Below are 14,933 nucleotides of genomic sequence, written 5' to 3' on the forward strand. Positions count from 1 at the left end.
GTTTGGCTCGGTCCGATTGTCGAATAGTTTTCCAGGCTCTTCTGTCGTGTCGTTCTTGTTGGCATAGGTTCGTCCCACCACGATGGCTCGAGCTAAACACATCTGGTCTTGACGGTTGTGAATTTGGACGAGGCTACGCTTAATGCTGCGAAGCTCGTTCACCAATAACATCTTTTTGCGTCCGGTCCCTTGAGGAGGAGAGACATGGGTCATGTCCATTGTGGCTTTTCCATCGGTGATGTCAAACTGGTCATTAGATTGTTGCACGTGTTGAATCTTGTCCATGACTTTGGAAGCGGTCAATTCTGCAGGGGTGCTAAACTCGATCCAAACAGGGGATTTCAAACCGTCGTGCTGTATGGAAAGTCTCAAGCGATCGTCTTCTTTGGGTTGACATTGTCGCTTGAGTGCGGTGAGCAAAGAATCCCACACCCCAGTGATGAACACTTCTGCTTTCTCTAACGGCACTTCAGCCTTGAAATCTTTAAACTTCACTGTGTATTTGTAAGCCGTGGTTCTAAATTTTCTAGAGGAGCGCTTTTCCGTCTCTCGAATGGAATAGTATTTTTCAGGGTTGACTAAGGGTGACGAACTTGGTTTAGAGGGTTCGGATTCTGGTTCACTCATGTCCTCTTCAAAATCACTGGCATGAATTTGTGCCAAGATTTCAGCCCTGGTACGAGGCGATAGATCACGTTTCTGCCTCTTACTTTCTTCTTCTTTCTTCTCGAATGAATAGGATCGTTTCATCTTGAGTGCAAAACGTCAAATGACTCAAGTTTAAACACTATGAACTAATTTATAGTCCTGGCAGACCAGCGTATATAAAAGGTGTGTGTCTTGTCCTTTCACTATTCATTTCACTCTCAAACCGAGCACAACGATGGAAGAGACTAACCAAATCGAACGTTTCATCAGAGCTTTGCGAGGGGTCATTAGAAAATTCTCTTTAGACCAGCCCACGGACTACTCTCCTTCCTTTCGAGATAAAGGTCAAGATACTTCCTATATCTGTCACAAGAAAGGGCATTGGTCTTCAGAGTGTCCAGACCGTCAAAAAAGAAAAAAAGGGGCTAGAAAAGACAAAAGTCAAGATACCTGTTATTATTGTCAAGAAAAAGGACATTGGTCTCCAGATCGCCCAAAAAAGAAACAACAGGAGTCAGAAGAAAAGAGGGATTCTTCAGAAGAAGAGAGGGATTCTTCAGAGGAAGAGAGGGATTCTTCAGAGGAAGAAGAGGAAGAAAGAAGACAATTTTATTTACAAGAGGCAAAGAAAAAGAAACAGGAGAAGAAAAGAAGGGAAGAAAGTGAGGAGGAAGAAGAGGAAAAGACGGTGAAGAAATTTAAAAAACAGAGAGAGTAAACAAGGAGACAGAAGAAGTCAATGAACTTTTTAAAGTGTTCTGTTGTGAATTGTGAATTGGATTGTAACAATGGATAAAAGAATAAATTAATTATATAAGGTAAGTGTCTTTGAGTTTTGATTTTAAAATAAGAACGTACACTCACGCACTCATACACAGACACGTACTATAGGGGTAAAATGGTTATTTTGTTGATTTTTGAGTTATTGGCAAATTGAAAGGCTATTTCTTTTCGAGAAATGTGGGTGGCCCTGAAAAGAGCCTTTTTTGGTGTAGGGGTGAGTTTAAGCAATCAACTTTAACTGCCTTAAGCCTTTGCCACGGCCGAGGCCTACTTGTGATGATGATGATTGGGTTGAAATCACTAAGGGTGGTTAAGGGTGGTACGGTGGGCTTAGTCACAGGGTTGGTGTGTTTAGCTCGGGAAGGTCGTATTCTCTTCGGTCGTGATAAAGAAGTCTGATACATCTGTTTCAGACTTCTTAACTCCTCTAAAATGTCCAACAGTACCGTGACCGTTTGATTTTCACGCTCTTGTTTCTTTGCTGCTACTTCTTCTTGTTGTTGTTGTTTTTTTCTTACCTCTTCTTCTTGCTGCTGTTGCTGTAGGAGAAAAGCTTGTTCCGCTTCCTTTTGTCGTTGTATAAATTTCTCCAATTCTTCTTTCTGTCTCTGTCTAAAATTCTCCACTTGCGGTAATGAAGAAAGTAACGAAGGTTCCGGAACAAATTCTTGCGAGGTAAGAAAATCCACAAAATCCCAATGTACCTCTTCTGAAAGTAAGTCAGGGTTCCCTTGGGCGGTCTCCACTGCTGGTGCACCCCAATGGATCGTTTTCTGAGTTTCCGTCATGTTGAATCACTGTCGCATAGATTGACTGCACACAAGCGCTAACGAATCTATATAGACCACGTGACGTCACAGACTGCTCTCTTCGGATTGGATGTGGGCTGGCTGAATTCTGTAACGCGTGTTCGGATTGGTGAATGAACTCAATCCGTTTCAATCCTTCCTCTACCTATAAATAAGCGCAGTTCACTGCATTGATTCACCTGTTCTCGTCGCCTCGCGATGTGGACCACAGTTGAATCATCCACCCTTGTGTCTTCAATGATGTTTACGACGGACATGCTCATGTATGTCCGGTCCAAGTGGACTGTTGTTGATAGGACAGATACTAGTCTATGGATGAGAAGAGTTTACATAGAAAGACAAGGATGTCTCAAGAGAGTACTTGTGTATGGACCTGCAGTTAGAAGGAGTTTAAGAAGAAGAAGAAGATGTGCCAGATGCCATCTATGTTAATATTAATATTAATATTAATATTAACATAAACCCAAAGGCCCTTTTCAGGGCCACCCACATTTCTCGAAAAGAGAATGACTTTCAATTGCCTACCCCTTTTTTATTTATTTAAAAAAAAAAAATCCCATGTTCAATTTCCCTTGACGCTATACAGTCCCACCCTGTTTAAATTCCTTTGACGCTATACAGTCCCTATTCCCATGTTCAATTCCTCTTGAGGCTATATCGTCCCACGATTTTTCTCCATGTTAAATTCCCTTGAGGCTATATGTTCCCACGATTTTTCTCCATGTTAAATTTCCATTGAGGCTATATGTTCCCGGGGGGGCTCTGTAATGCTAATTCCCATTGAGGCTCTAGTATCCCCATATACTACTGTTAGGTAATTGACTAAGAATCGATTTTGTTGCCTCAACCAAATTGGTTTTGCAAGATTGTATGGTCGTCCTAATAGATAAAAAGGGTTTGGCTAGAAACTCCCTTTAGACTCACAACTAAGGTACGGTGACGTATGTGACAGGGAAGAAAGTGCAGCCCAGGGATATTTATGTGGCTGGCATGTACATGTAGACACGAGTTTATATATAAAGCACATTCATAATTATATGGAAAAGAATTAAATTTCAAATTGTGTACATTGGAGAAAAATATTGAATACAAAATAAAAAGGAAGCAATATAAATTTAAGGAATACGATATATCGATTATCATTCTTTCTCTGGCAAATTGTTGAACACATGCAACATTATATCTAACAGGACATGTAACCTATATTTGTAAAATGTGTGTTGTAATTTTATTACAAACTGCTATCGATTTCTAAGTCGAAATTATTTTAAGAGAGCAGAATTATTAAGCTAGACACCATTTATCGATGAAAAGAAAACGGTTGACATCGAAAAATTCCGTTCTGATTCGACATTTTAGTCTTAAGAAAGAAGGATAAGATAGCAAAGCGTTGCTAATAACAACATTTTGTGGAAGAATGAAAGAAGACGTTTACCCCAAATGACATGACTAAGGCAAAGGAACTCTAATTAAGACTCCGTGAACGAAGCCTCTTTTGGTAAAAGACAAAAAAAAAAAAAAAAAAAAAAAAAAAAATAATAATAATGAAAGTGTAGAAGATTCTGAAAAGTTTCTGTATAGCTTTTACAACAGCTTACGAGCTAATATGGTTTAACGGGTGGGTGGGAGTGGTATAGTCAAATACCACGTGTAGTACTTAAGGAATTTAAAGTTATATATTATTAAATGTCATTTAAATGTTCACGGACAATCTATTTTATGGAAAATGCATTTATATGAGATAAAAGAAGCAGGGCCGCTAAGAAGCCTCGGATGTAATTGGTCGCCTTGAGGACAATATTATGAGGTATCTTCGTTTACCGAGGGCAAAAGAGCAGCGGAAAGAGATGAAGTTACAATCGAAGATATCTCGGCTTTTGCTGTTGTAATATATATATTGTGCATTCCGCTTGAGGCGAATCACCAAAATCATATAATTGATGTGTCATCCTACAGCTACTGCCGATGTTATTTCATAACATGACGGAAATGGCCGAGCGATGTTGAGATTTCATTTTTAGTAGAACTCTGAAAGTATACAGGCAGTATAGTATTTATTTGTCTAGTAAACAGTGCGCTGTCTATCACGTGTACGTGTTTCAAAAAGCGAGACATTATTCTGGACTACATATGATTTTAAACGACGCAGAATAGATGATGCTAAGCTTAGACAACATTGTGTATTGATATAAGTAATATTCATGCAAAATGTATCAGGACATTTAAGAAAAGGTAAGTAATCGCTTGTTATCGGAGCCATGTTGATACTTATTCCCGACAGGAATAATGCTTGCTCTATCTGTTCCAATTGTTTTGAACAGGCTCAACATAAACATCTTCACCATTAGAGTATACATTCTTAGGCGAATATTACTTCTTAAACTAAGAAAGAACTAAGCGTTAAATATAACGGTTACTTTATATTTAATTTATTTCCTTCATGACAATTAATGTGTTCAATGACTCATGAAGATCTTGATTGCTTCAAAAGGTTGTCATCGATGAAACAGAATGAAAGTGATTGGGCCTCACTTCGTAGAGATGAGAATCTTCTTCAGATTCATGAAGTTGGCTATCTTCAAGGGGTTCACCTTCCTCAAACAACGAAGATGAGCATGACAAATTTGCTATAAATGTAGTCACTATCAGCCATTATCATCACATACGCTATGCTTCAGGGACTTCCCGACTGTGTGTAACTTCCGGAAATCCGATTTTTCACCGCAAGTGTAAAATTATTTCCGTAGCGTTTTCCGTAAAACATCGATGTATGCTCAAAAAATCTTAATTTCCCAGTTAAAACCTACATATAAAATGTACATTTCTGAGTTATTCAGCGAAAAAGGAACACTGTGATATATAATGTGTATTTGACTCTATAGTCTGACTCTACATCCCCGTTTCTTTGTACCCCCCAAATGATTTCAAAAACGAGAACGTTTAATGTGATAAAAAGTGCACAGAACTAAGTCAATTGAATCATTAATTTATAATTTCTAACTGACTGTGACCAGAATGGCACTAATGCTGGAATCCCCTTCACCATGTCATGCTTAACAGACTTTCCATCCGAACACGGCGCCATATTGCGTACACTACAGGCTAGTTTATTTCCATCAGACGACATAATGACGTGGTTCATCCTGTTCGGTAACTGCTGAATAATGTCGTAAATTACATAACGTTGAGAATTTGGAATTATACCCCTTTGCATATAGATATTAAACCGCTTGTTAAATCCACATGAAAAGCAAATTTGTAGTTGTCATTATTTTCCTTTGCTTGATTCGACATTGTAAATATCGGAAGCAGACGACTTATGTGTGTACATTTTTAGTACTGATACATCCCTTTGCTGAAAATGGACTTGTCCAGAAACTGGAAATGGATCCTAGCATGTCCGTCTATTACACTGTAAACTTCCGTTAAGCATGAAACACGCATAATATGACGGTGTTAGGGCCACTCTACTCAGAGTCAAGTTAGAAGCTATAAATCAATGAATGAATTGACTAAGTTCCTTGCACATTTTTATCACATTAAAGGTTTCCATTATTTAAATCGGTAGGGGGTTACAAACAAACGGATTTGTATTAGTCTACCATTAAAAGCACAATAGTGCAGAGTGTCTGTAATTTTGTGAATGTTTCATGTAACTAATGAAATGTGTCGACTTACAACCTGAAATAATTCACAAAACCTATAGTTTGTGAAGATTCAGTTAGATAATTGATAAACGAGAGAAAATGAATTTTTGTGGGGGCCGCTTTACTTGAAACTTATAGGTCACGAACTGTTACGGAAGCCTCACGTGACCAGAAAAACGTATACGTCATCTTCGTCCAGTGGGCGGGTTATAAGTCACGTGGTTGTAATTTAAATATCTACTATAAACAAAAATAGCGGATACACGAGAGAGTCAAAAAACGTAAAGGTCGCCCGCGCTTGTCGCTTTTCGAGAAGAAACGTCGAAAAACTGTCACAGAAACCGAACGGGACAGATCAAGGATTCGTCTTGGGGACCAGTTTGTTCGATGGAGAGCATTGATGGAAGAGTTAAGACTGGCATCAGAAACTGAAATGGCGAAGTTGGTGTTGGACAGGTAGGCTAAAGTCTGTGTTATATGGTGAGTGTACACATTAGTTTGCCGAGAATCAATTGCCCGTGACGTATATGTATAAGTGTTCTCCATTTTTCAATATCTCGTTCTTACTGTATGTTTGAAAACACACTGTTTTATTAATACAAAGTTTGCACAAGGACTTGATTTGCTTTGTAATATTCCCTAAATAGATGTGATCGGCTGATCAATATTTCACTCAGTGACTGCATTGTGTGTATTGTATGTTGGGGTGGAATATATTTTCTATTTTTTATAACAGCGTGGTCACAAAGGTCATTTCGTACACCTCTCAATTATCTTCGTGAGACGTGTTTTAAATTCGGCGAGGGAACTTAGATACATTTACAAGCGTTATCAGTATTTATATAATCTCTCTCTCCCTCTCTCTCTCTCTCTCTCACACACATACACACACACACACACACACACACACACACCTCTTAGGTTAATGTGACATGCACATTACTTGCATAAAAGTTTAATAACCTTTTCATGTAAACATGTAGAACAAATAATACATGTTTAATGTTGAATTGTTAGTAAGGTTTTCTATATCGGAATGTTGAACTGATCCAGTAAAATGTTGATCTCGTGCTAATGACAGGCTGAATGCTAAGATTTTATTGTACATCTATCTACTGCTTACTAGTAAATTTATTATAAAGCATTGTATTGACTACAATTACAAAAGGATCTCTAGTCATGATAGGAAAGGATATTATAATGCTACCTTATCAGTTAAAGTTTTGAGCTGCAATCAAGTAAGTTTTGTTTATGTCAAAACTTGTTAGATCTGTTACTATGTATTCCTGATAAAATTAAGTATTTCAGTTCTAAGTGTTTAACACAAAGCACAAAGAAACAGATTTAAAATATAAATTATAATACAAATGAATATTTATTACATATTTTTAGTTACGAAGTTACAGAGAATGTAGCAAAGGATAAACCAAAGCATGTAGATTCGATGGCCAGTACATCTTCATGCTTCACATCAACACCTTGCCGAGTGCTTTTAAGACATACAGAGAGAATGAAGACACCTTCACGATCTGGAGTATCTGCTATTGAGTCAGGAAGGTAAAATGACAAATGACAGAATTTTCTTTTTTGGGTGAGTGGTTGCTGCAGTTATGTTACTGAAAGCAATAATGTAATAAATAGAATGCTGATGAAGGAAATTTTTAAAACAGTTGCAGGAGGTAGAGTCCCCACTTCATAATTTTCTTAGTTTGAGCTAGAAAAAATAAAATGCCACGAATTTCACTTTCTCAGAAGTGGTATAGGGTGCCTTAACTGTGCTATCTGATGCATGGAAAAAGGTATACTGTTTACTGTAATTGTTTTGGTTATGCAAAACAGTTTCAGTATACTGTGCTTGCTAACCCAGCTGTTTTTCCTCCACCTTCCACTTACGTTACTACAGGTAAATGAATACTTTGAGAACCAGTTATTGTATAGTTTGAAATTGTGATCAAATATCACATATGCTTTTTTATGCTGTTTCCCATTTATAGCTATGTCCCACATGCAGTTCTTGCTAACACCCTCTTCGCATATAGTCACTTAGCTCATGATGAATGCACATAGGACATATTTAATTTAAAACAAAATACTGAGATAATTATAAGATGCCATATCTCATTAATTGATTTTAATTGTATGTATAAGAAGCAAATTTTCTCTGTGTTCAAAGGGGCCACACGTATATGTTATAGAAATGATTGGAACTGATAGCAGTAATTTCGAAGACAATGGATGATTATAATTAATACAGTTTTAAATGCTTCTTAAAATTCAGTAATCTATTGCCGTGAACATAATTAAATAACTGTTATCATGAATGTTATGTTTCATTGTCTGAATGTTATATCCTTGTTCATATATGTTCTGTTCTCATAATGAATAGTTGTTCATTATACCTAGAAATCATTGTTTTCCCCTTTTTTACTTATGATACAGTATAAAGTTGTAATTGTTTTTAAGGTTAATAACTAAGTCCATAAAAATGACAGTAAATGTTATACATATTAGAAGGCTGCAGGTTTAATAACACCCCCACCCCCGATGAGACAGTCAACTAAGCTTGGATCTCCTCAGAAGCATATAGCCAATAAAGCGTTGAAAGAGCCATACAATACCAAAAGAAAACCCTTGACAAAAAACTGAATGCAAAAAAGAACACAAAAAACAATACCTAGCCCTCAACAAATATACTTGAAAGTGAGCAAGTCATCAGCTGAATATTACTTACGCTGAACGTCACAGATGATACATTTTCATTTCAATGGCCAATTATTTTTCCATCTAAAAGTTTGGAAGGAATTAGTCTATCACAATCATATTAAATAATTTGTGTTTTTGTGTGTGTTTGAGAGAGAGAGAGAGAGAGAGATAGAGAAAGATTAATATTTCACCAGTGAAATTTAACTTTAAATGTACTTTCCAAATATGTTTTATCGTATATAGCAGTGATTCCCAAAGTGGGCAGTATGGGGGCTGGGGGTGGGATTACTGAGGGGGCGATAATGCTGAATAATGCTTTTTACGGGGTAAAGTTGGGGCGGGGGCACTGAGGATAACCTCTACAAGTGGCTAAACCTAATCCTGTGATTATTCGCTTCAGGAAATGCGAACCTACCCTGAAAAGAATAACCAGAACAGGCGGAACTGTAGAAAAGAAGCAATTATCTGACTCTTTTATTGACCCCCTCAAGTAAGTCCGACATGTAGTAAATTATTTCATAAATAGTCTTGTACGTTCTTAAGCTCTTGGAAGACGTGCTCTGATCAAAATATGGAGAATATTCTAAGCTGGTGTTGATTAAATCAGGAATGAGCAGGACTGTCAGCGATTGTCAGAAACAACTGTATGTTTAACATTTGTGACACAGATAAAAAACCTGGCTTTGACACATATTGAAAAATGCAGAACACCATAATGTCTCCAGAAAGTCTCCATTGAGGAAGAGATTTCTGGATCAGCATTGTAATTAAAATGGGTATGTACAGTCTAGACTACATTTTGACCGTTTCATTAAAAAAAATTATTAAACTTTCTTCACGGCATTGGTTAGTATCCTTTTGCCAAGTTGTTAATATCATTTTGAACAGGAAATAAACAAAAACATTTATCCAAAGAGCTAGAGTCTAGATTATTCTGAATAATGCAAACAGATATTCATTGATGAAAACAAAAGGTTCTCTAAACACTGACTCAAGGAACATGTAAGCCATAAAAGCTAATCGATTGTTTTTTTTTTCTAAACAGATTTTATATCTTCTCCGTGTAAGGATGTATGCATGCGTGCTTAATACTGCACAACATGCATTATTAAAAAAGGGACGCACACAATTCTAGCATGTGCTGTTTAAAACACACATACCAACCATCATCTTTTCACGTATTTAATGAAAGTGGACGTCGAGAGAAGAATATATTTTCTTAAAAGTGTATCCAAATATTACATATCTTGTGTTCTGGTACATGAGCAATCTCAGTACTCGGTCCTAGACACTCTTCAACAAGTTGACACTGTTGTGCTCGATGTTCCATTGTATTGAACAATTAAGTTTAATTATGTACTTTTTCTTCCTTACAAGTAAGTTTATAACTTTAGATATGTGGCAGTGGACACGTCACGCACAGATGATGCTCACAGCCAGTTATGAATAGGAGACTGCACAGTGGGGATTTCCTAGCAGCCACCATAATCTTGACATCAGGAAATAACTACGGGAAATTAAATGATGAACATGAAGTTCATCTCAGCCTCGACATTCCATGATATCCAGGGCACCTATTTGGTCCCAATTATAGACACTTTCTGGGAGGAGCATAAGCAACACGTTTTGGCGTCTTTTAGGGACCAAGAATTAGTAGTATTAGGTAAAATGAAAATATTATGATGTTAAAATGTAGATATAATACTTATCAAGCTGCCATAGGAGATATAGAGTATAATTATTTATTGTAATACTGCATTATAATGAAATATACATATCAGATTACACAAGGGATGTTCCATGCAAACATGCATGGCACCCAAGGAAGGTAGTTTCAAAATATATATATGCCAGGGTGCTTTCATTTCACTGAGTTCATTTCATAATGATAAGAAATTTCTAAATTGCATCTATGGGTGAGTACTCTGCTTTAAAAGTGCCTTTCCTGGGTCCCATGTATGTTTTAATGGAATGATGTATAAATCTCACTAAGTAGCACTTCATAAATTGCATTGCTAAATTATATTTATACTCTATGGACAGAAGCCCAATATTGACTACAGTCATCGGTAAGAATTATTAGCTATGGAGAATAAAATCCAGTTGGGCAAATCACAGAATCAAAATAACTAACTGTAACTGGATGTTGGTATTGCGGTAGATGAACATCATCATGCTACCAGCCATTTTAAGTTAATTATCACATAATGGTTCATAATTGGATCAGTCAACTCAGTGAGCCACTGAACCCCAATTGTTGAGGTTTTGTTTGAAATCTATACAAGTGCAAATTAATTCATATTTGGTCTTTTAAATAACGTTGGAAATATGACATTTAATTTTTTCTCTTTTCTTCAACTATTCTCTGCCATTTCTTTTCTTAATGTGATGGGCGCAATGACTCTCCAGGCCAATCAGCCCAGTAATGTTCCTACACAATAATGTACGATAACAGCAAAACGTATTGACTATTCACACACAAAGGGATGGTTCAGAGAAAATAACCAGCCCTAGAAAAGGCAGGTTTTCAGAACGCCATGACAGAACTGAATGAGAGAGAAATAAAAATCAAGGAGGTGGTGACAGATGCTCATGTAGGAATTGGATCAGTTATGAGTGAGTTATTTTGTTTTGTTTGCAAATATCACCATACTTTTCAGTCCACATTATATCACAAGTTATACATCCATACACTTACATAAACTTCTCATTCTATTGACTTGTGAATTGTTTTTATTATATTATTTTATTGGTATTCCTAAACAATTGAAAAAATTTGTTTGCGAGGATTATATTACTGGATTTTAGTTTTTTCCTCCTTAGGCACTGGATTTTCTTATTGTGTTCATTTTATTAATTTCAGAAATGTCCTATCCCACAATCAAACACTCTTATGATATATGCCATGGTGCAAAAAGCCTTGGAAAGAAAATAATGAAGGTAATAATCCTGTCTAGTCCACCTATTACTCAACAGTCTAGGACATTGGTATTCCCCCATGTACCTGATGTTTCACTGACGTTCTTTATTTTAGTAACATATTTTATCTTATTGACAACTTAGCTTGTTCTAGAAATGAATCTGTGATCCTCACCCTAGTTCTGTTTTTGTGCCATATTAATTTGATATTGTGTACTTGAGAATTTACCCATTCTTGCATATTTCAGTCTTATTGTTGTGCTCAGTATTTGATTTGGGTTGATTTATCTATTCAAATTCTTATTAACTGGATATATCAAAGTATTCCTCTTTAATATTCTTGCACTTGAACATTAACTTGGAATTATATTGAATTCAGATAAGGACACCCTGGCTTATATTATTCGAATTATACTATAGTGAGATAAAATCCTAGATTATATTATCGTAATTCATCAAAAGACTGTTGGCTCATCTCCATATCACAGACGACTAAAACACATCAATACATTCAGAGGTGAATTTCTTTTTAACACCACTGAAATTTAATTAGAATTTTATTCATTAGAGACTAGTGATGGAACTTATTGGACCTTTTGTGATTTAATTAAAAAAAATGTAAATTCCTTTTAAATGTTCTTTTTGTATTATAGAGAATTGATTTGTTGAATTGTACCGAACTAGTTGGCTTTCACTCTTTCATGTTATACAACTGTTCGTATTGGAAACCTTTTTCTGTTTTGATGATTGCTCTTCATGCACTTTTAACTTTATGTTATCTACCTTCTTTTCAAGGTTACCAAACAAAAGGAAAACGAGGCTTTATTACAATGGTCTAAAGACATCATGAATCATTCCGGTTTTTTGTGCAAGACTGCTAGTAGCTTTGAACAATTTTGGTGAGATTTCTGTCTTTGTTTTTTCGAACAGATATATGTAAACGTTTGCAGATGTATATTGTTTTATGAAATAAAAGTTACAGTGCATAATCCTTATATTCTGATTTATTTTAATATATATTTTATCCATGTATATACATAACCAAATCTCGTAGGTATGTAGGCTATTGAAAGTAATCTACTTGAAATGTCAGAGTAAGTATAGGTTACTGTAATTGTATGAGAAATATGAACAAGTTTTGTGAGTGCAGTATATCCATCCGACAAAACGACTTCATATTTTCCCATATAAATGCAATAACCATTTTGTTATCATTGTCTTATTCTACCTTAGGCTTGATTATATAAACAAAAATGCAATACAAGAAACAAAGTAACTGGATGCATGCCTTATTCCAAACTAAATACACAACAGCAGATTCATCATTACACAACATTATTAACGCTCACACAGCTCCGCCCAGATACATTTAAACTTAGTCCCGCCCTACATAAATTTCGAAATATAGTTTATGCCTTCTCACTTGCATATTATTTGTAGGAACCCATCAATTTTATGAAATCTGGCATCTAAAACTGAAACATTCTATCAAAAGTTAACGCGGAATGTGGAATAGCAGCTGGTATGTGTCAGTCCACGAGACATCAGCTTTAGTTCATTCAGAAACAAATTTAAACAACCACAACGTAAACCGACTACTACGCGAGTGTACATGATATGTTTATAAATCAAACGTGCTAGCGCCTGCGTCCATTGTTTGTTTACAATAGAAAGTTGTTCTTTTCTGAATTCAATATGAAGTTGCGTGAGAGTTCAGTATCGTAAAATATTGACCGATTCTGACAATGTAAAGTTAACGGAGAAAAAAACAAATATAATAATGTGGAATATTGAAGGAACATTGATCCGAGCGAAACCGCAGTCCTGCTACATTAACCAGTAGCCAAATCTAGAACATAGCTTTCCCTTGATAATATAAATTAAGCTGTATTATAATCGATCAATTTCGGGTCACCTTGACAAAAGATACCAGTTTTAGGTGCTTTAAATATTGATTGTGTCATTCTTTCAGACTATCTGGAGGAGTATCGTTCAGCATATTACCAATAAACATGAGTGGGTCCTCTCACATGGCCAAGGCATTAATGAACGCCTACATGAACCTTTGTCAGAGAATGAAGAGAGGACAACACCTTGGCTTGATCCCAAGAAGGATGCAAAAGTCTCGAAAGCCTTGGCACAGGTACTCTTGGACCAAAGGTTCCTAAACAGAGTGGACTATTACTTGAATGTCAGGTATGCCATTTCAGGATTGCAACAATTATATGTCAAGACTGCTTTAAATGTTATCATTTTCAACTTAAGAATGACTTACCGTACATATTTATGTAAAGATTGTATGCATGCAAAATTTACCAACATTAGTAAGTACTTAATAATTGTTAGCAGATTGCAAGTGACACATTACAAGATACATTTTCTTGATAATTGCAGAAGCACTGCTGAGCTCGAAGTTTTTCATCAGCATATCCTGATGTACCGTGCAAAGAGATTTTCATACACCCCTGCTGTGTACAGGATTTGAATGAGCCAGCTGTTTTGGATCACAATATCTATAGTGGCAGCTGTGTAATGAAAACAAAGAAGATGAGATAGTGTAAGTTTGTTTCACAACTGGAACACGTTCTTAACATTTCTGTAATGAATTTTTATATTTCCATGTGTGTAGATCTTGTAATTAGCATTCTTATCATTCTAGTGGATATTTATTTTGATTGTAACAATACAAGTCTAATAATTAAATCGAATATATATATATATATATATATATATATATATATATATATATACATATATATATATATATATATATATATATATATATATATATATATATATATATATATATTACTTTCCCAGAGGACCGACTCACTTTATTAAGGATATATGGGATTCATAGAATTTCCTCAGGAGGTTTGTGGACAATGATGTCATGATGATGATTGCTACCTAATACCTACTCATGAAAATATGTTGCCTTCTGAAGAAATGGGTAAAAATGCAATCTGTCTCGAGTAGTACTTTGGGGATAGAGCAAATAAGAACAAAAACATCCCCTCGACAACTCCTCCTTAAGAATTGTCATTAGGCACGAATATTGGGTGAAACTCAATATAGGCTAACGTGGGGATGCTTGTCACACAAGTTATGAAAATCAAAGTTTCTTTAAAACAGGTATCATCGCTGTTACAACAAAAAAGTGGCAGATGGTCTGTCTACCCTTGAAAGAAAAGTAAACATATCCCCACATCAGGGAACTTATTCAGAAAGCCATCATCTGTCGACTTGAGGACAAACAGGGTATGAGGAGGAGAAGAGAACTTAAGGAAGATGAACCTAGGATAATTATCAGAAACCTGGCACCTCAAGAACCACCATCAACTCATGTTTTGGTGAAGGAAAAGATCTCTCGATTTTAGCTATGTAATATATGAAAGGTGTCTGATATATAGATGTGTAAATA

At 35.9% G+C, this 14,933-nt stretch overlaps 1 protein-coding gene across 1 annotated transcript; it reads left to right on the plus strand.

The window, feature by feature from the left end:
* The first annotated feature begins 11,127 nt into the window (after positions 1–11,127).
* Positions 11,128–14,033, plus strand: LOC149791316 (uncharacterized). The gene is made up of 4 exons (XM_089971332.1): positions 11,128–11,206; positions 11,454–11,530; positions 13,482–13,705; positions 13,904–14,033. Exons 1-4 carry the CDS (start codon positions 11,128–11,130, stop codon positions 13,992–13,994), a joined length of 471 nt encoding a protein of 156 aa, XP_089827458.1. The 3' UTR covers positions 13,995–14,033.
* Positions 14,034–14,933: the final 900 nt, after the last annotated feature.

The sequence above is a fragment of the Sinohyriopsis cumingii genome, chromosome 9 (genome assembly GCF_028554795.1).
Source record: "Sinohyriopsis cumingii isolate HCF-2022 chromosome 9, ASM2855479v2, whole genome shotgun sequence".
In the NCBI taxonomy this organism is placed as follows: Eukaryota; Metazoa; Mollusca; class Bivalvia; order Unionida; family Unionidae; genus Sinohyriopsis; species Sinohyriopsis cumingii.